Source organism: Anas acuta, chromosome 14 (genome assembly GCF_963932015.1).
Source record: "Anas acuta chromosome 14, bAnaAcu1.1, whole genome shotgun sequence".
In the NCBI taxonomy this organism is placed as follows: Eukaryota; Metazoa; Chordata; class Aves; order Anseriformes; family Anatidae; genus Anas; species Anas acuta.
Genome location: NC_088992.1, coordinates 10,360,850 through 10,384,794, shown reverse-complemented (window position 1 = coordinate 10,384,794; position 23,945 = coordinate 10,360,850). Strand labels below are relative to the sequence as shown.

Below are 23,945 nucleotides of genomic sequence, written 5' to 3'. Positions count from 1 at the left end.
GGGGGGGGGGAGCCGCCCCGCCCTCAGTCGCCGTTGCGGAGCCGAGCGCCGCGCAGCGCTGTCCCTTCAGCACCGCCGTCGGCACGCGGCGGCCGCCCTTAATTACAGCGAATCGAATAAATTAACCGAAAATTTCCGCCCGCCCCGCCTCCCCGCCGAGATCCCCCCCCCTCCTCCCCTCCCCCGGCCCCGCAGCAGCGCCCGGGCCGAGCCGCCGCCAGTGACCGCGTGGTTTGCAGTAAGTAAAGGCTGGGGGGAGGCGGGAGGGGTCCCCGCAGCCCACCCCCCCCACCCCCCACTCAGCACCCCCACATCGCGGGGAGACCCCCGGGGGACCCCTTCAAGGCGGCCGCAAAAAATTTGGGGAGGTGTGGGGGGGGTGAAATGCACCTGGGGCCGGGAGATGCGCCCGGTGCCCGGGGTGGTGGGTGCCGGTGGGTGCTGCTGGTCGTGGTGCTGGTGCCGGGGGGTGATGCTGGTTGGGGTGCTGGTGTTGGTTGGGGTGCTGGTGCCGGTTGTGGTGCTGGTTGGGGTGCTGGTGCCGGTGGGTGATGCTGTTGGTGGTGCTGGTGCCGGTTGTGATGCTGTGCTGGGGCTTGCAGCGGATGGGGGGGTTAAGGGGTGTTTGTGGGGTGGCTGTGTAAGGCGAGGAGCAATGCATGTGTGAAGTCAGCCTTGGCGTGGCATGCTGTGCGGCTAGAAACCTGGGTATAAAACCCAGGAAACCAATCCGCCAAGGCAAAGTGAGCCGGGCAAGGCAGAAATCCTCTTCCCGCTACCCTTGTGACATCGATCGTCTCGCTGGTTTTAGGTCTGGAAAGCAAGGTCCGAGAATGGTGAAGCTGGGGAGTAATTTGAACGACAAGAACAGCAAACCACCATCCGGCGAAGATGGTTTTCAGACAGTTCCTTTGATCACGCCTTTGGAAGTAAATCACCTGCAGTTCCCGGCTCCGGAAAAGGTAAAACAAAATCCAACGGCACCCCTGCATGCTTGTACACACATACGTGCCCCTTGGTTTCCCTGCCCTTATCCATTAGTGGTATTTGATGATATGGGCTGTGGCATAGTGTCTATACAATAAAGAAACAGGGGATGTCTTTCTTAGTTATTTATCTGCTTGTACATGGCAACTGAGCACACAACTGTCCCCCAGCTCCTTCCCTCCTCAAAAAATACCTAAATATTCCTTCGTATATACAACTGGAAAAGGCTTAGTGTGTTTCTCTTATAAATGCTGGAGAAATTGAGGAGCAGTTTACAATGCATAATTATTATCAGTAAGATTAGTTGTCTGCATTGAGAGTAATGCAAGAACTCTTCCAAAATAAGCAGCTATTTTAATTATCCCACTTAAGGTTTATTTTCTTCTCTGTGGCTATGCAAAGCTCATTCGGGCATTCACGATGCTGATTTCTCTGAAGAGAGCGACTCAATTCCCCCATGCACTGGGTGGTGATGGAGCAAGCCCGGGTTTTGTTCCCCCGATTGGCTCCTGCCAGGGGACAGCTTTCTCCCCTGCCCACTCTCAGCACTGAATGCAGCACTAAGATGTCCAGAAATGTGCCTCAGCGATTGGCTGAGGTTTGGTGGTTGGGGTTTTTTAGATGCAGGATGTGGTTGGAAATCTTTTGTCTATAGCATTGCAGTGACGGTGCATATCAAAATAACCCGGTGAGGACATGATGAGATCGTGAAAATCTGTATGCCCCAACGGTCCTTACAAAAACAAAGGCTGTCTGCAGTGTAGTTCCCAGATACCACAGAGATGGAGCCAACTCACCCGAAAGTACAAGACAGAATGATTAGATCTCACAGGATAATGGAATAATAGTAAAATTAACACTGATGATTATTGAACATACATCCTGTTTTTACTGTAGTACAAAATGAAGTTTCTCTAAATACATTAGGAGAACACGATGATGGATGTGATAAAACTGTCAAGATAGACAAACTGAGTTTATTTTATGATAGATAGAGCTGAGTCAACTGCCTTGACATCCTGGGAACCAGCCGTGCCAGACAAAGGACCTAGGTTCATTCCCCATGGGCCTCATGGCAATCAGGAGCAACTTCACTGCATTCAGGAGTTACGCTTCCATGAATCGTTGTGAATGAGGATAAACCGGCCCGTATCTGTGACTCTGATAAATAAGGTTAAGCAAAATAACTTGGGCAAAGCAATATGATTTATGACAAATGTCTGAGAAGCTCAGAGGAAGGTATGGATGTGTGAAAATAACTCATATGATCCTAGACAAATGGCTTATTGATACCACACACACGCATTGACACATGATGTGAAATGTAACTGGCTTGTGTATCAGGTGAGACATGGAAAACCTAACAAAAATCCTTTCAAGCTAATAAGGTGGTAATGAGTGTTCTCAAGACCACCACGTTCCAATTGCCTGTTGGTGAACAAACATTGGAGTGTATTGGTCTAGTGTGATTCCTTGCTGATTTTCCTGTTTAAACACGCCTGCATCAATAATTCACATGTTGTTAGGTTACATTACCTTCATTAACATACATTACTGTCAATGCATCTACTGACATCCATATTTCTCTTTGCTGGAAGAGTGGGATGTTTCTCCAGGAGTGCTAAGCGTGATTCAGAACTCATTACAGTCAATGGTATTGATTTCTGCAGGCTGTGGTTCAACTCCTGTGTGCAGTAGGCCTGGAGTTAACGGCGACAGAAGATTTGTTACACGGAGAGGTTATTTACGATAAAACCAAAATAATTCACAATCTGTTTCTTTTGCTCTTTGTAGAACAGATTCGGTTGGGCTGAGTTCACCCTGGGGCAGAGTAAAGACCTGCTAATAAGGAGAGGGGCCTCAGGTGAAGAGCTTGGGTGAAGGTTAAGTGGTGGGGGAAACTTCAGCTTTGTACTTGGTAAAGCAAAGCTGCAACTGAAATCAGCAATACTGTGAGCCTGAGGAAGAGTAAACATAGATTTCAAGTCATTCAGAGTGGATTTTTGTTTGGACTTGCCTTCGTGTCAGGAGGCAGGGTTAAAAAAAAATATCTAAAATCAATTTTACTTTTTTTTTTCTGTGTATTCCCCAAACCTGCCAGCAGTAGATTTCAGCTTGTAAGAGTGGAAACAAAAGCCAGGGCACTTTCTGTGCCTCTTGCATGGGATGTCGCATAAATCCCCAGAGACAAAACCGGTTTGGTATGGGGGTCTGCGTGTATGAGCTCAGAAGGGCTTTGCTCTCTTTTTCCTAAATGCAAATCAATTGCTGCTTGCTTTTAACCACAAGGAGGCAATGCTCCCAGCCTCCACGCTCCCATCAGGGAATCACAACGCCTATGCTACTGCAACAAAGAGCTGGTGCACCCTGGCATTTTCCTGTGATTGAAATCTAGAAGAAGAAAAACAGGGGGGGCAGGAGAAAAGAAAACCTGCTTAAATGCTCCCTTTTCTGGGTTTATCTTGACCATTAGAGGGTATCGTCATTTAAGACACTGTGAGCTCTTAACTCATATCTAACCTGGATTGTCCAGGGGCACTCCAACGTGCATCAAAACGAGAGCAAGGCTCTGTGTATTTGCTCTAGCTTCAGTTTGGCTGGTAATTTGGAGTGGTACAGGCTTTGGCTTGTGATTCAAGAGGAGGCTAGGTCTGTGCTGGGCAGCCCTACTGCTGTTGTTCTCAGTGTGCAATAATGCCGTCACTTGGTGCATGTATCTCGCATGGCAAAGGTTTGCAAGCACTGTCCATTTATAGGCACCTAGGTTTTTTTTCCAGTTGAGTCTTGGACACCTGCATGCATGTGGAAGAAAACCAGACCTGTTGTTTCTCAGCATACTTGCCTTTGCATCTCCTTGAAAGCCACCCACAAAGCCCATGGAATCTGCAGACTGAAAATAATTTTTAAGGGCTTAAACTATCAATTTTTTTCTTTGTTTTAAGGTTATTATTATAACTGGATCACTAGAGAATACCTCTAAGTGACTCTTAACATTGACCTCTATAGGTGTTTTACCATAGCTGATCTCTTTCAAGGCATTTTTTGTTCAGCTCCACTTTCAAAGGATACACAGAAAGACTATCAAAATGAAGCTTTTGCTCATGTGATGTAATTCCTGAAGCCCATCTCTTTTCAGACAGCTCCTTGATTATAGGAAATCATTTGGTGAGGGGGAGAACTTCTTAAATTCATAAACGTATTAGCTGTCCTTTTGGGGATGCTTTACTAATAGGTTTGCTTTTTGAAGTGCTGTGAGCTTTGCAGCTCCCTCTGACATCCACCTTGATACTGTTGGAAGTGAGGATGTCTCCTGCAAAGGCTCATGTTATTCCTCCTGCAGCATCAACATTCTGGTGGATCTGTCAGCGATTGTACGGCTGCAAGGGGAGAAATGTACCCAGGATGGTAATTTCTCCCCTAGGGTGTTAAGCCTGCTGTGTATTTATATTTATTGACTGTCTTCAAGCTTCAAGTTTTTTTCCCTTGGTCCTGTCCCCACCGCTGCCCCCCTTCTCTTGATGGGGAGCATTTGCAGAAGGCAGAGAGATGCTCTTAAATCATTTTTGCGTGGCTGTTTTGCTGAAATCCACCCATGTAGCAGGAATAATAACAGTCACTGGTGACAAGCCCTTGACCTGGCTTTTTATGTTTCTGAATTTAATTTCTTTTGTATTCAAAAAAAAATAAAATGTATTTTTCTCTCAGGAGCAGGGAAGAAAAGGCTAGCTGTTCACTTGTTTTCCTGGGCGTAGACAAAGTGCTTTAGCTGTAATTGTTATGTGCGTCTGCAATAATAATGCTAAAAAATACGCAACTTTTCACAGACCATACTGTTTCACTGAAATTTTAAATGAGACCAACAACTGGGGACCCCTTGGTCTCATAGGCTCGCTTCAGCAAAATCCAGCAGGAAATGCCTCTGTTCTGGCAGTAAAAATCTTAATTTTACATAATACACAAGTGCATGAAAGCTATTGTCAGGGCTGAAAAAAACATCCGGCATGTCTTTTGTGGGGAAAGCTGCAGAGGGCTTATCATGTGGTCCATTGTTCTTTATTTTGAATGCATCTGGAGGCTTAAGAAATAATTTCTCTGGTGACAAATTCCTGCCATCAACCCAAGAAAGAAAAAAAAATAGATGTAAATGCTCCCTTCAAATACTTTTCCCACCCCATCCTCTGTATAGTCTGTGGCCGCACCCTGCTCTGAGTGCCCCAGACCATGCTTTTTTATACAGTGTAATCGAGAAATCCTGGAAATCAGGAGTGTCCCTTGAGCTCACAGCCTGTCCCTCTTGGTTTAGTAGAAAATAATGTTTTGTCCTGGCCAGCTGAGTAGGCATAATTAATAGTACGCTGGATGAGTGCTCTGGTACCTAGGGGACTACTTGCAGCTCTGTCCTGAAACACCACTGTCAGCCTGCCCTCTGCCCTAGCAGTGTGCTGCAGCTCCGGGCAGCCTCAATGCATGCAGCCAGGGCAGCTTGGAGCAGGTTTTGGGGTGCAGTAGGGTACAAAGGGAAAAGAAAGCACGAATAAAAGAAATTTTCTTTCTTTTACTGCAACTATGAAGGAATGGGCAAGCTGTCCTGCCCCATCCTTTCCTTTATCCACCTGGGAAATGCTGCCTAATCCCCACAAATACCAAGTCTGAGCCTTCCTCTCCAGTGACATTTGTCCTCTAAATGCATGTTTGGATGTAAACACCACCTCTGCTCATTAAGCCACAATAAATATTTGCAGCAACGCTCACCCTGACAGTGCAGTGTTTTTGGGGTAACCTTTCTGATTTTGTTTGCGTGCCTCAGACAGCCCTGCTGGAGGTTCTTGGCAGTTTGTGCTCCTCTTCTTCAGATGCTCTTCTGATGGCTTTGCCCTCGCCCTAACATCCTGAACAACGCTGGTTACCTGTGTCCACTCCTGGCAGGGCTGTGCTGCAACCCGAGCGTGTGCTCGCAGCCTGCGCAGACACCCGGGGTAGCATTCAGCTACCTCACTTGCATACAGATAGCACGCTGCTGCTGCTGCTGCTGCTGCAGCTCCTGAGTACGGAACGGCTCAGGATTTTTGTAGCCTGTGCAGAAATTTCTCTCCTTAACTGCAACGCTACCAGAGCCTGAATTAGGTGGTTTAAAGCTAGCTCATGCCTGTTTATGTGAGCTCCATTGCCTCTCTTAAGCCCAGTTATGCCTGCTCTGTGTTTCTTACAGCTACATTCTGCAGAAACAGCTGAAATGGACACAGGAGAAATGTGTTTGGGTATGGCTGTTTGGCTAAGCCTGTTGAAATCCATTCTTTATTTCAACATGAAATGCCATTGCTGCAGGTGGAAGTTATTTCAGCAAGACTGTGGACTTAACCCCACATCCCAGTTGCTTACTGGTCTGTGAAGTAAGTCTGGGAAGGATTCTTGATTAGTGTAAATCTGTCATTTGGATGAAATCAATGGAGCTCTGCTAATTTACCCTGGCCAATTTACCATCACTATTGCTGTGTGATTGATTCTTTTGTCTGCTTTGCTGTACCCTTCCCTGGCTGAACCTACTAAAATCAGTTTTTACACCCTTTCACAGCCTCCCATGGGCTCCTGCTGGTTATGGGCACCTGGAGATTTGTAGTGAGACTTAACTGAATAATTTTCAAGCTGTCTTTGTGTTTGTGAGCTACGCTTTTCCCTTCTCAGCTGCTTTCAGCTCCCGATGCAGCTTCTGCATTCTGTGCTGCCTTTCATCGGTGGTGCCAGGGCTGATTATATTTGCTGTCTTTGTCCTTTTGTGATTTTCCTTATGCCTGGAATATCCTCCTGGCACTGATTCAAGAGACCACTTTTTTCTACCACCCTCTGTGAAGCTCATTTCTAGTACAACACCCATTAGATGAGCTGATACAGGAAAAATACAAAAAGCAGACTGTTTCCACTGGCTGGGGCTTTCTTCATTGACTATGGAGACTATGGATTTGATCCCAGGACATCCTTTTCCCTTTTTTTTTTTTTTTTTTTCTTTCTTTTTTTCTTCTCTTGTTCATTGATACTTCAGACATTTCATGCATTCAAATAATGAGTAGGGTGTCCTGGGGACTACCAGTACATACATCCTAAATGCCAATTTTCTTATTAATCTCCGGGAAGTCTGCCTGCTGAGATATGTTCATCCTGTAGATTGGGAAGCACTGCCACCTCTCCCATGGGATGTGATGTAGTTTTAATTATAGGTCTTCAAAAACATATCCAAATTTGTCTTAAAATCTTGGAATCTGCCACAGGTAGCCTGATTACTGATCTGTCCAGTCTGATATGTCCTGTTTCTAGCAGGAGCCAGTGCAAGACTCAGGAGGAGGTACAGGCAGTAGACAAGGAGTTGCTCTGGTCCATGAATGTTTCATCCAAAGCCTGTAAAGAAAGAGATTGTTATAAGCTCTGAAACCTGATTTTTCCATCTCTTTTCCTACACTCTCTTACTGCTAAATATTTTAACTTCAGCTGCTCTTGGCAATGTGCACAGCTCATTTGCCCTTAGAGGCTGGCTGCATGTGAGGATTAGAGCTCGGAGGTCACTGGAGATTTTTGTGTGGGAGCAGGTGGTGAATTTTAGCCATTCCTTGGCATGTATCACATAAGCATAGAAACTGTCTCAGTCACAGCAGATTTAGTGCCAAGGCTGAGGGTCACCATTTTGCTATCATCGGTAACCTGGACAGCATGCTGCAGCTGGGACTTGGTCGAAGGTCTTTTTCAGATACTGATGCTCAGTTGGGTAATGATGGCAAAAGAAACCACGATGTCAACGGCAGTGTGAAGCTTTATTTTCTCTTCTCTCTTTGCAAGGAATGAAGAAAGGCATGTCTTTGGAAGCTGAGAGTCTCATTTTCACTTAAAAGTGAGCATGACTAATCCAAACGGAAAGTGATGGGTGTGTTACAACCATTTTGTGGGACTACAAAGGCCAGCTTTGAACCTGGAAGAAACCTTTCTCCTTGGTAGGAGAAGCGCATTTTGTTTATCTCTTCTGTCAATCTGAAAGCCACTCTGAGTGAGAGACTCTTCATTATTAATAATCCCGGGAAGTAGTATTTTAAATTTTTATGGTCTGCACTTTGCAGCACCTGAACCACAATATATTACATGCACTGTGGCAGTGAAGTGGGAATTACAGCAGGGCTGCATGTCCTTTTCCAGATGAATAATTTAAAGTTTTCACAATGCCAGTTATGTTAAATATTATTACTCATTTCTTCATGGAAAACCATTGAGCTCAAACGCAAATATAAAGTGGCAATAAATGATGTTACATTTAGCCAGCCTGAGACAAGACTCAGAATTCATATCAGTTCATTTTCTGAAACACTTACTTCATCCCATTGCAGGAAAATCCTTTTTAAGTTTCCATGCTTAATGTGATATTTTTCCATTTGTCACATTTCACGTCTGCGCTGCTCCTTCTCCCTGAAAGCAAATGCTTTCAACGTGGTCCATTTGGTGAAAAGTTGCCTTTCTTTCTTTCAGCATCCAAAAATCTCTAGATTTCCCAGCACTCTCCTACTGTTTACTTTCTCAAGGTTGTCAGTGATGGATTTCCTGCTGGTACATGCAGCCTCTGAGCTGTTGTTTCTCACCTCAGCATACCTATAATTTTCCAAAGTATCACTACAGAGAAGGTGTCTGGTCCTGCATTCATTATTTGAAAAGGAAATGTTTCCTGTTAGCTCCAGTGGTCACTAGTGTTAAGCCTAGAATAGTAAGTACATGTAAGTTTAGTACTTAATAAATGCAAACAGCATCATTAGAAAAATCTTGCTTGTATGGACCAGCATGATAGATATGTCTTGTCCTGTGTTTGGGATTTTATAACTTTTACAGGCTTCTGTGTAGACCACTACTGAGGTCTTGTAGAAGGGCATTTGAGGGATTGGAATGAAGAAGATGCAAGAAAGTAGATAGAAAGTAAAAACCTTTAAAGAGTTGGAGTGTGTAATCGCATCTGCTAACCTAGAGTAATTGAGGACAACAATTCTGCAGAGAGCTGCCATTTTCCATTGAGCATCTGACTTTCAACCCAGCCCAGCCATATCACTTGCCAGCCCCTAATCCCAAGAATGTTTTATTTATATGGAGCTATTACTGATGCTCAGTTAATGAAAACCTGAGCAAAGAGGATGCACTGTAAGTAGCAGCCACAAGTTGCTGGTGTGACTCAGCACATTACTCTGCATTTATTTATTTATTTATTTTTCCTTGCTCTTCCTTCTCTAACATGGGGATACTTGGCCCATGCTGCTCTGAGTGGTCTCGCCGAAGAATGCCAGAGGAGCCCTAAGACTTTTTATTATAACTGGCTGTGGGAAGGTGACTGAAACAGGGTTAAGCTCTGATCTGGCCAAAACACTTAAATGCACACTTAACTTTAAATATCCAACTAATCCTGCTGATGTTAATAAGATGTTTTGCAAGCTTGAAAGCTTCACTGAATTGGAATTTGGTAAGTTCAACTGCTAGATAAACTTAGTTTGGGAGGAAGCTGCAAGGACTGGGAGTGTGGATTCTCCTAATTAAAAGTGTCTTTTTGCTGCTCCATGAAAGCCCTTTACTCTCATCTTGTGTTCTTGTAATCTGCAAACTTCATCTGAGAAGCAACTTTCAAAGAACAGTTTTATCTCAGGTGTAAAATGAAAAAAGTCCCACATCATTTATTTGTGTCCTCTTTATTTTCCCTCTCATAAACTATACAGTGTCCCTGCAGTTAAAGGTGGAGTGTCTCTGGGAAACAGTGTGAAAACTTTAAGAACAGGTTATAGCAGCAACCTAATTTGCAGGGAGATCCCCTGAGATGGTATTCATCTAAACTCCATCCACGGTACAGGCTTCAAAGGTCTGCAGCTGGGCTGTACTGAGCTGGCAGGGAGTCTGCTCTCTGGTGGACAATCACAAGGCACTAAGTGAAGCACAGGCATAAGCTGGTGCTGGATCAGGGCCTAGATAAAGGAACGGAAAGGCTGACAGGTGTCCAAAAAAGTTCAAAGGGTATTCATCCAGCAATCACAAAGTCTCAGTTAATCCAAAAAGCTGATTGATGGGACTGTTCTTGCTTTTTAATATTCATTTGCAGGTGTGCAGGTTGTTTCGTGACATGAATAAAAATAATAATAATTCACTGCCCCAGCAAGCTCACAGAGGTGAGGATAGTGACCCAAAACAGCCAGACCCTCCTCACTGTGAGGAGTGTGAGTTAAGGCAAGGCTTAGGGAGTGTGCAGGAGGGAGGTGAGAGCTCAAGGAGGCAAGGGCAGAGAATAGGTAGAGCGATGTTGCTGTGTTAGGGATGGCAAGGAGGCTAATTGTCTATTCTGAGATTATTCAAGAGACTTCTTGGCCATTTAAACACTGATTTGATTGTTTTGCATTTATGTTCTGTACTCATGAGGCCAGAGCACAGCCATGCTGTGCTGCTGGCTCTGGTATTTACCCCCTTCCTGCAGTCCGTTTCCACCATAACAGCATTGCAGAGGAGGGAATGAGGAGATGGCCATTTCTCCCACTTCAGTTTGCTTTGAATTGCAACCTACACAGGACCCCAATTTCATACTCCCTTTCACCGGTTTCAATCAAGAACAAGTGTACTGGAGTCAGCAAAGCTGCAAAAGGTACAAGAAGAGGGAATCGGGATCAGTGTGATTGCTGTGGTTTGTAATAAACGCCAGTACCTCTCTGAAGGAACCTGCCACGGAGCGAGATGAATGTACCCTGTTTGCACAGGAACAGTAGGATCCTGGTCTCTGAAGGAACTGCTCCTGGGCAGCTGGTGATAAATGAGCTCTGATCAGCGTGCTGGCTGTGGAGGCAGTGGGGTTTTTGTTACAGCACATCCAACAGCAATTTGGTTAGAATTTCTGGAAGAGTGAACTACCCCTGTTTTTTCCTTGGTAACAAAATGGAAAGAAAAGGTAAAAAAGCAGCAAAGGCAGGGAACAGGGGCAAGGCAAATCTCCTTGCCCACCCTAACAATCCCAATCAGAAAGCTGGAAAGCGAAAACAGAAATAACCAAAACAGCAACAAACAATGACGCTAAAAATATAGCAAAGATTTCTTTATGAGATTCGTTATTCTTTGTGTGTGTGTCTGTGTGTGGGTATCATCTGACTGTGTTCGCTCCTCTTTCCGGATGCTGCCGAGGTAGCCCATGCTGGGGTGTTCTCGCTAGTGCAGGAGGCACGAACAGTTTGATGAACACAACTCAATTTCCAGAAGCCTTTGCGTGGGTGTCCTGATGGCAGCTTGTTGGATGGAGGGGGTGAATGTTGCTGCAAAAGTGGGATCTGTACTCAGGCTTATTTATTTAGGCTGTAGGCGACTGAACAAGAGGTAGGTCTTTTCTTCTAAATGTGCACCCAGTGCCCTCAGCAAAATTGCATTTTTATCCTTTCTGCCAGAATATTGAGTGATACCCTCACACTACAGGTTTTCAGTTTTCTGTTTGTCCTTTGTCATTTTATTTCCGTGCTCTGCTTTTAAAGAGGAGACCTTACTGACTGCCCTGTCTTTCTTCTGCTGAGTAATTCCAGCAGGTGTCTGACAAAGATACTTCTAGAGAGCAGCTATTTAGCTTTTGCAATGCCAAAAGGCATTTAGCAAAGGTATGTCTTAGCTCCTCTACTAAAGCCTGCAAATTTTTCTGCAAAACACTGACCAGCAGGATGGCTGTGGCTCTATACACAGACATTTCACTGCTGGCACAGTCAGTGAATTGGGTTTCAAGTAGCTTCTGATCTGGCTGGGGACTGATCTTATTTATTTATTCACAGATATGATAGACGTTGCTACTGGACTTGAAGGCGATGCCTTGTGCACAGTTGGGTGGGTTTATTTTCAGTTTCATGGATATATGGAGACACATTTCAAATGTCCTACTTGTAGGGTATTGAATGAATGAAATGACAGTTAAAAAATACCAGTAAGAAAGCTGTGGTTAATGACAAAGAGTGGAAGAAAATGTCAACTATATATAGAAACAAGTAAGACTTAGGTTTTTTTTTTCTTTTGTTTTCTGGTTTCATGGTCCTTCATTAAGACCTAATATTAGAGCTCACGGGAAAACCCTCTTATGTATATTTAAAGATTTAATTGGTGATGACTTTGTGTATCAAGCAGGAGATATGGATTTGTGACAATTGGATATTGTGGCTGGTAACTTTGAAACCAAAATGAATGCAGTTTCTGAACTGTGGTTGGCAGGTGTTGATGGCTTACACTATAATTAACTGCACTGAGTTTACAAGAGGCCAGCGAGGAGACTGGAAAGCTAGGGCCCAGCTGTGTGTAGTCCTTGCACACCTGGTTTCTTTTGAGCAAGACAATGAGGTTGTTATTTGTTCACGTCAGCACTAACTTGGATGAGCTTGTCCTGATTGGAGACGGAACTTTGTGTCATTTGGTCCAAAGTTTGCTGCATTTTAGAGCATGGTAGAAGTCAGTTCATTAGTAGGGTATTAGTAGTGTTAGGTTTCATCCCAAATCTGCTGAAGAAAGCTTGTCCATGTGTCACATACCAACATCTGTGTCGTGTCATCAGAAATCCCAGGTTCCAAAATGCTAACATGAATACGTTTAAGTGTTTTTTTATCTTGTTCTTCCGAAGTCTTAATGTTGCAAATACTACTGTAATAAGTGTTATTGAGAGGGATTCACTGAAGGATGTAAATATTCATCAGTCTTTAATGATTTGCATTTGAATCCAGAAAATTGGCTTATGACTCCATGCTGATTTTCTCTCACTCTGATTTTCACATGGCATTAAGTGCAGGAGAATTAAATACTTAGGGTTTTCTCTGCTCCAAGCCAGACTTTACTGTCTTCATTTGGATATAAATTCTTCATTAGCCAATAACTCAATCTTGTACATCACTTTATAATCTTCCTACAAACCTTCAAAACTTTGTTTCTAACAAAGATCTTTAGGATCAGTCTTGCCACACCCATATGAACTCCTGGAGTATTTTATTTTCACCTTGGCAAAGCTGACAAATGCATAGTCTTGCAGTTCAGAATGGGAGGCCAAAAAGTGGAAGCGTTGGCCCTGGGATGGAGATTTTCAATGTGCTTTCTGTTCTTTTGTGCTTAACCTCTCTGAACCTTGAAAGTCACTCCAAACGGTTGTATGTCTTGTGGATGCCAGCTGATTTGGGAATCACAGCCACAACCCCAACTCTCCAGGGATGAGCTCCAGCTCATTGCCAGTGCTGAGGACAAGGCCATTTTGCCTTCTCTGCCATTTCGCAGCTAGATTTAGACAGGGCAGCTATATTAGCATGCTCTCACATTGGTTACCTGCATAGGCACATGGGTGGGTAGTCCTTTAGGATTCTCATGTATAATGGGATGGACACGCTCACACCTCAGAAGGGATATTAGTTTCAGAACACATTCCTTTTGCTAGTCCCATCTGGGAGTTGGTATTAAGTGTTATATTTTCCATGCTTATGGTGGGTGGGTTTTACCCAAAATAGTTTACATATATATTCAATGTAGATTGAAAACGTATTTTTGGTAATTTGTCCAAACCCTTTAAAAGCCACTCACAGGCTTTTCCATTGGTGTAAGCTGCCTCACTTTTATAAGATTAGTAGGAGCTGGATTAGTTAGCAAATGGCACCGAGATCTCCTGAGAAAAACCCAAGGTAATAGTATGAGATTAATATTAATAAACTGGAGCCTGAATAAATGAGAGGCCAAATGGCCTAAATTTAAATTGGCTTCAGTGGAACTTTTTAGGATGGGGCTTTTAATAAGTGAGGATCTTCTGATGGATGGGCTGTTTGTTATTCTACATGTTTTGCCCATTGAATGTGATACAAAAAATTGCATGTCTAGCCTTAAACAAAGGTGTGTGTTGAACATTTTGCTGTCAGCTACCTTAAGACTCAATGTGATAAACTCATTATCCTAGGTCTGTATTATCTGCTTGCCTATTTATCTGTCTCTTCTAGTTCCTGAGGGTATGACGAGTTTGTGTTAATTTATGGTTAGAAGATACTTCTGTAGGTTCAGGGGAAGGTTAGAATAGAAAAGCAGGGGCTTAGATAACAAAAAAAGTGCTTGCTGTGTGCAGGAACCTTAAAAGTGTTGATGTTTTCCAGGTAATTGTGAAAACAAGAACAGAGTATCAGCCTGACCAGAAGAACAAAGGAAAACTCAGAGTGCCCAAAATTGCTGAATTCACAGTCAGTTTCACTGATGGTGTAACAGAAAGACTAAAGGTAAGAAATGGTTATTTTGGTGCCTTCTGATGCAAATGCCATTCATTTTAAAGTAACTGAATCAAAGTGATGGTAAAGACACACCAAATTTAACACTCCAGTCATCACTAAGGTCAAAGAGATATTTATCTGCATGAGTATGAAGCTCTTTTATGTTACTTGGTTTTTGTTTTGAACAGATACGAATATACATTCATAACAAGATATACAGCAGGAAATGATTTTCTTCTCCCAGGAAAAGTTATGAAAATGTTTTCCAGCCCAAAATGGAAGTGAAAAAAAGTTTGAATCTCTTTTTTTCCTCTCGAACATTTGTGTTTAAAAAGAAAAAAAAAAAAAGCAGTGAAAATTGATGGAAACAGTTTGTCATCTTTCACATCTTTCAAAAATTCTTTTTTTTTTTTTTGTGTAGTCAAGCAACCTTTTTAATATTTAAAATATTTTATTGTTATATAATTATTTTATTATAGATGAAAAGTCATTTCAAACTGGATAAAAGAAGATATATTAGAACGTGTCCAAGCATATCCTGTTCTGTAAGCAGTTTTGGTTCACAGGAATTGAAATTTTCTGATGAAAAGTGGTTCCTTGAGAAATTTTCAACAGGCTCTACTGAAACATGGAACGAAACTCATGAATTATTGAGTGCTCTCAGTTCCTGTTGACTGCAGCAAATTAGAATGGCTCAGTTCCTCCTAAAATTAGACTCCAAACATGTAGCAGCTAGTATTTTCTCCCTTTTCATTGAAAAGATGATACTTTCACTAAACCACAGAGCATGTAAGTTGAAAAAATACAAGATCTGATTTCACATTTCCAAAGTCAGAGGGAATATCAATGATGTAAGTAGAAAAAGTAGAGACTAGGCAGCGCCTAATTAATAGCCCTGCTACTTGAAAAGCTGGGATTAGGTTTATAAATTTTTACAGAAGGGTATCATCCTCAAGAATTACCAGGAATTGATCCAAGTAACTGAATAATTGACTCAAGTAACTTCAATTTGGCCCAGTTGTTCTTAATCTTGCAAGACATAGAAAAGTTTATTATAATTAGTTTCTGACAACTTAGAAGAAAACTAGTACTTTGTAATGTGATCCAGGAAAAAATGTTATCATTCTTTCTTTCTTGGAAGATGAGTCTTTAAGACCCAAATCTTCAGGACCCAAACTTCAGGATGAGTCTTGTTCAACTTACTGAAAGGAGAAATTTTCAGCTACTCTTTTCTGAAATACTACAGAATGGTACTGTTTCTGTTTTTTCCAGAAACTCGTTAATATATTTCACAAAGACAATTCTGTTGCTTTCAACCAGGGTATTTAAAGCCATGATTTATTCTTAAGATGTCTGTAAATAAATGTTTGTAGCTTTTTTTTTTTCTTTTTTTTTTTTTTTAATGCGGATCATATATGTTGATCTAAATTACTTAGCAGGATCTTACATGATGCTGATTTTGGTTTAAATTCTTCCCTGATCTTATTGCATGCATAGTACCTATTTACCATCAATAGTGACGTTTTACTGGTACCACTAGTAAAGTAAACAGCTAATTAGCCAAATTTAAATCCCTGGCTTGGAAACCACAACAGACATTTTCTAGTACGAACAACGTACAAATCAGAGCCAGACACAATGTGCCTGAGAAACAACAGTAAAATGTAGAGTCTCCAGGAAGTGATGTGTTGGGTTGTGACCCACAGTAAATGACATTATTACATTGTTGTTGATATTGCAAATGACAGTGCATCACTGGGTATTTAAAAGTTCTAGCCCTGTAATCTCATCCTTACACACTGTGTACTCTGGAGGCACAGAAGTTAGAGACGTAGCTCATCAACTGCAAAGGATAAATTTCCTTTAATCATCTCCATCTATGTTTCTTATTTTTCCCATTCTTCAATCCCCCTCCCCCCCCAACTTGCTCTTGCATTCAAACTCCTCTTTTTGATATATTTTTCCTTCTTCCCCTCCTATTTTCTGTACTGTTCTGTCATTGTTTTTGTCCATGTGAGGACTGACACAGCAGCAGTCACAGATTTGGAGGTTTAAGCACTGCCATCCCCTTTGCTGCATGGTGGGGATGGCTGTGGGAGCTGTGCCTCTTCTAACACAGCCTGGCAGCATGACAGTTTCATTTTTAAGCTATTTCCTTTCCCTAAAGTCCATATGATTTTCATTCTGTGCTCTTCAATGTCAACTTATTAATCACTCAGCCTCTAGCCTAATGCTGGATAAGATGATAAGCCTCTCCCTGCCTGCTTTTCATAAGGCTTCCATGTATCGTATTAAGTTTGTAGTATTATTTCCTGACAAAAATGAGCTGAGATAATAGGTAATATTTCATTACCTTTTGTACTTTTTTTTATTGCACCACGTTTTTATACCAGTGCATATTTTTAGTGAAATTATTAAAAATACTGCCCTCTGGTTATAAGCAGGGCTGTTATCTGGTACTGATGAAATCATTATACATTTGTTTTTTGTAAGAGGAAATCACAGTAAATACTTAACTTTTATTATCTCAGTTTTGATACAATTTTACAAGCTTAAAAAATAATATAAATGAGATCATCGTATTTTCTGTTGCTGGCTTGTTGCTTTGTATAGCTTTCCAGTATATGGTGTGTTGGAAATATCATCCACACTTTCTTGCTAATGTTCTGATTAAAGTGTTCATCTATACTTGAGCCAGGCTATTAGCTTAGTGCACTCCAAATATGTGAGTTCTGTATCCAGTAATGTGTATGGGCATGAATGTTATTCTGCAGAATGTACAGCTAGTGTTAGTCCACAGTAATGCTTAAATTCAAAGGTTCTGATAGGGAACCATTTTGATACTACAGTTCTACTAACCTGTGTATGAGGAGTGAGTGTCTCAGCAGCTGGTATCTGTATGCTGGGGAAACAAATACAACAGAGAGAAGAAATAGCCAAGAAATCCTCTTCTATCTGCCATTACACTACTTTGGCATCTTGGAGAATACAAAGTGAGATGTCTTGTAGTTTATTTTTTCACCCAAAGGATAAAATTGTCATCAGTTCAAACAAAAGTATGGTAAAGCAAATCTCTGTCATTAAAAAGTGTGTGTAGCAAAATGCTGCTGGGACTCCATATTTACAACTGTGCTGCCCACCCACCAGTATCTCTCTGGAGCAATTCTTAACATCTTTCCCGTTTCAATCTATGAAGTACGTTTTTTTTTTTTTTCCACTCTTCTGGTCACTTGATATGGGAACATACCCAAGGTAGAAGGAAAAACTTTTCCCAAGTTCTTTTTCTGTGCGCTGTAGCTGCATCCCAAAGAAGAGCTAGATCTCTTTGGAAAGCAGGGGACCTTACGAACATGGCAGTCAAATCCACAGATGCCCTTTATTCTGCCTTTTGGATATCTTTTATTGAAGAGGCTAATAAATTATTAGACAACTTTCTAGCATGAGCAAGCCAAAGCCAGAATCTAAGCTTATGCATGCATATTTTTCATCCATCCAGAACAGTACAGATCTGAGCTCTTTAATTACTGTAAAGAAGAGACTGTCCCTAGGCAACGGTTCTTATTTCACACTACCTCTTCCAAGAATTTTAGATAGCTTCTGCAACTTGTCACATCTCCTAATAGATGAGCGTATGATTCTCTATAGCTCAGCACACAGTGTCCTGGAAGTTTGACCAATTAGGCTTATTCTTCAGCTGGATGAGTCACCCCATACATACTTTATAACAAATGTTTAAATAGTTGTGTGTAGATGGGTTACAAGAAAGTGATGTTAAAATAGCGTTGTGGTTGAGCCATCCATATATAAAAGACATTTCTTTTATCGTTTGACTCCTCCACAGAGAAGCAATGACAACAGCTTTTCTAAGCTGACTGGCAGTGATTTGTAGATGTTGCCTCCTCCAGACTGTTTATACTTTTGGAGTGTGTCCCACTAGGAAGTTTTTGAACTGCAAAGATCTTATTTTGCAGTAATGATGTATACCAAGGTTTCTCAGTATGAAGGGGAATAGTTTCTGGTGTTTGCTTTCCATTTTGCATGTTTTCAAGGTAGTGCATCTTGCCATGCTTTACTGTCCAGTAGTGACACCAAGGTGGACTAGAAAGGGTCTGAAAATATGATGAGTCTCTTGTGTTCCTTTGTGGAACAGTGCATCTAGAGCTATGCAGTTGAGGTAGGTTTTACTGCTTCTTTTTGCCAATGATACCCTACGTTACAGTTTTGAGAACAATCTCTCATGCAAGTAACATTATTTCAGTGAGTTTCAGCCCTTATTTCTTTTTATCAGTGTTGAAATGAGATTAAATGCGCCTTTGGTTTTGAAGCAGATCATCCATTGAATCAGAAGTCTTGTTACTTCTGGAGGACAAGGTTTCCAGTCACTCCCTTTGTCTTCCAACCAGTCAGGATAACACAGAAACCAGTCAGAAGCACTGAGGTGAGGAGTGGGTTTCTACCTATTTCCTTGACTGTGACTTAGGTGGTGCTTGGCTTCAAGACATCAACATCCTGTTTTAGAGGATGTTGATGAAAAGGTTTCTCTTTTCTAGAGAAACAAGCTGGAGAATGGTTGCTGGTGGATTTTTGCACTTGACCTAGTCAGACCTCCGGAGTGTCAGTAGGCCTGTGCTCGCCCTGGGTTTGCCCAGATGTATCTGTCTCCTAGTAGCACCAAGGTCTGGGCTCAAGGGGCCTTTCAGCACGGGGTTATTAGAGCTTACAACACAGAGAATTGGGCTGACACATGCAACTGCTTGCCAGCTGCTTGTTTGTGCAAATGACACTTGTGAAGTTCGTGTGTAACCAGTTTGACCTCTGTTATTGCTAAATGCCACAAGAGTTATCCTGTACAGCCCTTTCAGGGAGACAATGCTTTAATGACCATTAGCTGGGTGGTAGTTACCTGCCATAGTTTTATGACTTATCAAGTCTTCCACAGGTGTTTCCTTTTTATGGATTTTTTTTTTTTTTTTTTAAGAAAACAAGTTATCAGCCCCTCTGAGCTGGAATAATTAAACCATGTACTTTCTTCAGCAGATCAAGTTGGTAGTGGGTGTATGGGGGAGAAATTGAGATATTTAAGAAGACATTTTCTTGTGAGCAATTTATCTACCTGGAAAAAATCAGCTGCAAATATTGATGCCTGCTTCACCGAAGAAGACTGGAAACTTCACTCTTTTTGCTGCAAGTTGGCAAGATTCATTTTCAGAATCACTGACTGTGTAATCTGTTCCTGTTGAGTATGCAATGACAATATATTTCTTATCTCTAGATCAACCCTCTCCCCTCCCTCCACCCTGAAACTGCTCTAACACATACAGATCCAATATCCAGTGGATGTAATGATTCAACAGACTTTTCATCAGGTTCTTAAAATATAGTGGAACCCATTCAAATGTTTCTGTTATTGAAATACTCATACTGAAGCAATTATTTTCCTCTGACCTAATGTGAAAGATGTAGAACAAAATCTGTTTGTCTCCAGCCACACCCTACAAAACTGTGATGCAAGAACTGTTCATTATCAAAAACAAGCCAGTATCTGAAACACTTGGCTCCTAATTAAGAAAGATTTTTCTGGCCTAGGGCCAGGGCTTGATTTCCTGTTGGTAACAGCTTTGCTGGAATGGAAGATGCTTTCCGTGCTTGCACCACTAGATTGTGACCCAAAGAATCCCCAAGGGTATTCAGCTGCATCTTGTAGCTGGAGGATCCTCTTGTGGCAAGCACTGAAATTCAGAGGGAAAGGAAGGTCCTGGGCTTGTATGCCTGTGGAGGAAAGTGGTGAGTTTTACTCCTGAGCAGGAGCAGGTCTCGATCACTTTATTTTTGTAGGTAGGATCTGCTGAGCCCTGAGCACTAGCTGTCTTTTACAATGTGGTGCAGAGAATTGCTGTGCGGCCTCTGCAGATGTTCTGCCAAATGACTTCACCTTGAGCATCGCTTTGAGAAATGCATCATTTCCCTGAATGCATATATTTATCTACCTGTCCATCCTGCCCTTAGTTTTAAAGGGCATATCATCATTGCAGATGGATAGATGATAATTCTTCCTTGCTCTGCTGCTCTCTCTGAAAATGTTGCATTCCTCTTTTTCTGCTTCCCCCCGCTGTTTCCCAAACTCCCTTTCCAGCCTGGTCCTGCAGATTTCTCCACAGGATGTTCTGCTTCCACTTGTAGGCTACTGCATTATGCTCACAATTCTTCCTCTAACCTGCAAAGGAATGAATCCTAGGAAAATAGCATGGGGCATTTCATCGTGCCCATTCAATAGCTAAATAAAATTAAAGGTTTCTTCAATTGTTAAGTTACCACAGGGCAGGAATAACTCATGGAGAAAGGGCTTCTCTGAATGTGAGCAGGACAATTTTCCTTACTGCTTTTTAATACTAACAAAACCATGTTACCATGGTGACTGCCACATCACATCAGTAGTTGGGAAGATGCGGAGTGGCTGCTGAAAGATCCCGTTACACTGACTAATGTGAGTGGTGCTTGAGGGAGGGAACACGCTCTTAACACACAGAGATTTTTCTTACTTTAGTGATAATTGCTAATGTGGCTGAGATCTTTCCAGGTTGCGCAGCTCTCAGATGTGCTCTGTGATCCTGGAGAGCAAGGGACAAAGTGCAGGAAAATTGGAAAGGGGGCAGTTACAGAAGAGCACATGAGCACTAACAGTAGCATTTGGGAGTCTTATTGCATTGGCACCAGGGGATGCTGTAGTGGGTTCCTGTTGAGCCTCGTATTCAAAGAGGGGCTTGTGGAAGACTTCACTTAAGTCTTCTCCAGACAGTGATGGAGTGACTTATCTCTGGAGCTTGAGCTTTGGGGTGGCTTTGGAGGTTGAATATTTTTCACTGCAATGCAGAGGCTCGCAGTTTCTCGTTATTCACAAATCCACTGCCTGGCCTTGTGTCTACTTTTGCCTGATGCAAACTAGCACCTGCATGGATTCAGACCCTCACTTGTGTGTATAAAAAGAAATGAGAAATGTTGCTCATCATCTTTGTGCCTCAGCTCAGCAATCATTCTTCTCCTCCTCTGGCTGTAATAGGAAGAGAAGAGGATAGGTCATATCTGTCCTAGCTGGCCTCACAGCTTGCATGGAGATAGATTGATGGAGCCATTTGTGATCATCAGTGACAATTCAGAGCTGTGAGGATGAGCTGAGTGTGGATTTGTGGCTCAGCTGCTAGAAAACAGATATTTCTGATCACATTCTAGGTATAGTACCATAAACCCTGCAAGCTTTCCATTTTCCAGTCTGGGTAAAAGTCTGAGATTTTTATGAAAGTTTCTAGCTAAGACCTAGCTTTCTGATAGAGGTTAGGTCTGAAGAAAAGCTAGGAAGAGTTTCCTCTGAAACACACAAAAGACAAGTATATTTTGATTTAACTAGAGTGTTCTGTAAGAGCAGGCTGGGAACTACCAACAAAATGAAGAAAAAACAAAAAAAGACATGTTCTTTGTATGAAATGGATCATTCCTTAATGTATGTTATTGTTTTGTATTCTTTGTTAGGCACACACGCTCGCTCTTTTGCAAAGTTAGAAAAAACACCTGAAATATATTTTATTTTGCCACCTGTGAGCACTGACAGAATAATCAGCTGAAGAGAATTTTTCAGGGTTATTTTTTTTTTTCTTTAATTGATTTTTTGGAGAGAAGAAAAAAAAAAAAGCTAATTGCTATGCAGAAAATGTCTAAAAATGGAAGTCACAGAGAGTATTCACATGACTAAAAGCTTGTGAGGTAGACCTGCTGAATCTGGATTTTCTAAACCGTGTTATATTGGAGGAAAAAAGGAGTTTTAGAGAAAAGAAAGAGAAACCTCAACTGACCCTTTGCTTTGGAACAAAATGCATCACAAAGATTTTCATAAGGGACTGCAGGGAGTAATTCTGCTAATTACAAAAAGAAATTGCAGCTTCCATTTAATTCAAATCATTTCTTACATTGCATCTTTGTCTTCAACAACACAATGCCATGGTACCTTCTGGTATCTCTGCTGCCCCACAGTAAACCCTATTTGTTAGGTAATTTTCTTGTCAGCATTTGAAATGGAATGAAAGATGCTTAACGCTAGTTTGGCTATTGTAGCAAAAGAGGATGGAATGGAGAGGGAAGAGATTTCAGCTGACTGAATCCAAGGCAAAGTTTATTGACTGTTGTGAAGTGCATTTGGAGTGTTGCAGCCAAACCACAGAATGCTAAAAAAAAAATAATCAGGGAAGTGAAATGCTTCACTCATATATTTTTTTCCATGTAATGTTTTCATTCTCTCTATTTATAAAGCAGCATGGGCTGCTGATTGAATGTTAAACAGACCTGAGCTCCCTCTTGTTAGTACTTGCAGATGTATTAAGCCTGTTGGGCCACATCCACAGTTAATGGAACTGGCCTCATGCCTTTGAAGGGATCATAATCAGCAAGATTATTCATTTTTGTTGTTTGTTTTTAAAGGAGTAGCTTTTATAAGTCATTTGCAGCAATAAAGCTTCACATTTCTAATTTAGAATAGAAAGGCTTTTAATTCATAAGTTACCTAGGGAACACTTAGCTCTCCAAGTCCTCACTTTGTCCTTGTCTGAAGCACCCACATAATAGGAATAAGTTTTTTAAGATAAATGGGTGTACTGGACCATGAATGCTGCCATATTATTAGCTTTATTTCCTGACCCATGATGATAGACATAGATGCTGAAGTGCATGTGATTATTTTGACCTTTTTGAAGGAACAAACTTTCAATTGATTTTTTTTTAACCACAAGGGTGCACTGAATGAATATGTTTCAATATGTGCAAGCTTGACCTTCCGTGGGACTGGGGAGTGGAAGGGGAAAGTTATCTTGTTCCCTGACGTATAAAGAACTTAAACTATTTCAGGCATTTTTAAATCCAGTCTCCTGTCGTGATGGCTAATGTGGAAAATGGTAGTGTCACACGTAAAATCAAAATACAGAAAAAAGATTGGAGAAGCAAATACACGGGAAAATGTGCCTGGAGGAATACCATTTTGTGCCTTAGCCTTAATACGTCAATACTGAAAGGTTTGCTTTAAGAATTGTCCTCTTTGTCCTGCCCAAAAGGGATATTTTGTAAAGGAAACAGACCTTGGGTTTTCATTAGAGCCTGGCCAATTTTCAGGTCTGGGATGGTGTCAGTGCTTGGGTGATTTTGAAGACAGGGGCCCAGAGAAGGCCAAGGTTTTGGAGGAAAAGATGCTTGCAGCTTTGGGTGGATTTTGTAGAGGGTCTGTGAGTACCAGTGGTACTCCAGCAAGCGCTGGATCTGGACCTGAGTGTGTGCTAGGTCTCACAGAAAGCTGGTAGTGGAACAAGGAACACAAATGACTTTTCCCAGATCTGTTGCCATGTGCTAATCCCTGGACCTGTTTTTACTTGAGCTCCAAGTACTTTCCCTGCGCCAAATCCAGTGGAGGGAAGCAGGGAGAAGGGAAGATTTTGCATGCATGAGACTCTTCAGAGGTTGGGTCTTGGCAGGCAAAGGGTAGGCAAGGAGACATTTTATTGATGACTTGATTTATTTTGTATTCCTGTTAATGCATTTAAAAAGGGCTCTTGATGAGCTGAGGCATCCATTGTCATGTTCTGCTTGCAATGACCGGAGGAAATGTCACAGCCAGGACTTTGCACAATGCAATGGGAAATTGCAGTACGTCACTGAGGAGGGGCTAGCTGTGGAGATGATGTGGCT

The 23,945-nt window shown here is 41.9% G+C and overlaps 1 protein-coding gene across 1 annotated transcript in view; it reads left to right on the top strand.

Moving 5' to 3' along the window:
* The first annotated feature begins 82 nt into the window (after window positions 1–82).
* The window catches only part of NSG2 (neuronal vesicle trafficking associated 2), a 37,668-nt gene continuing 13,805 nt past the window's right edge, over window positions 83–23,945 (top strand). The window contains exons 1-3 of the mRNA XM_068698257.1: window positions 83–238; window positions 812–962; window positions 14,115–14,234. Coding sequence (XP_068554358.1) covers window positions 834–962; window positions 14,115–14,234 — 249 coding nt within the window. The 5' untranslated portion in view covers window positions 83–238; window positions 812–833. The remainder of the gene's footprint in view (window positions 239–811; window positions 963–14,114; window positions 14,235–23,945) is intronic.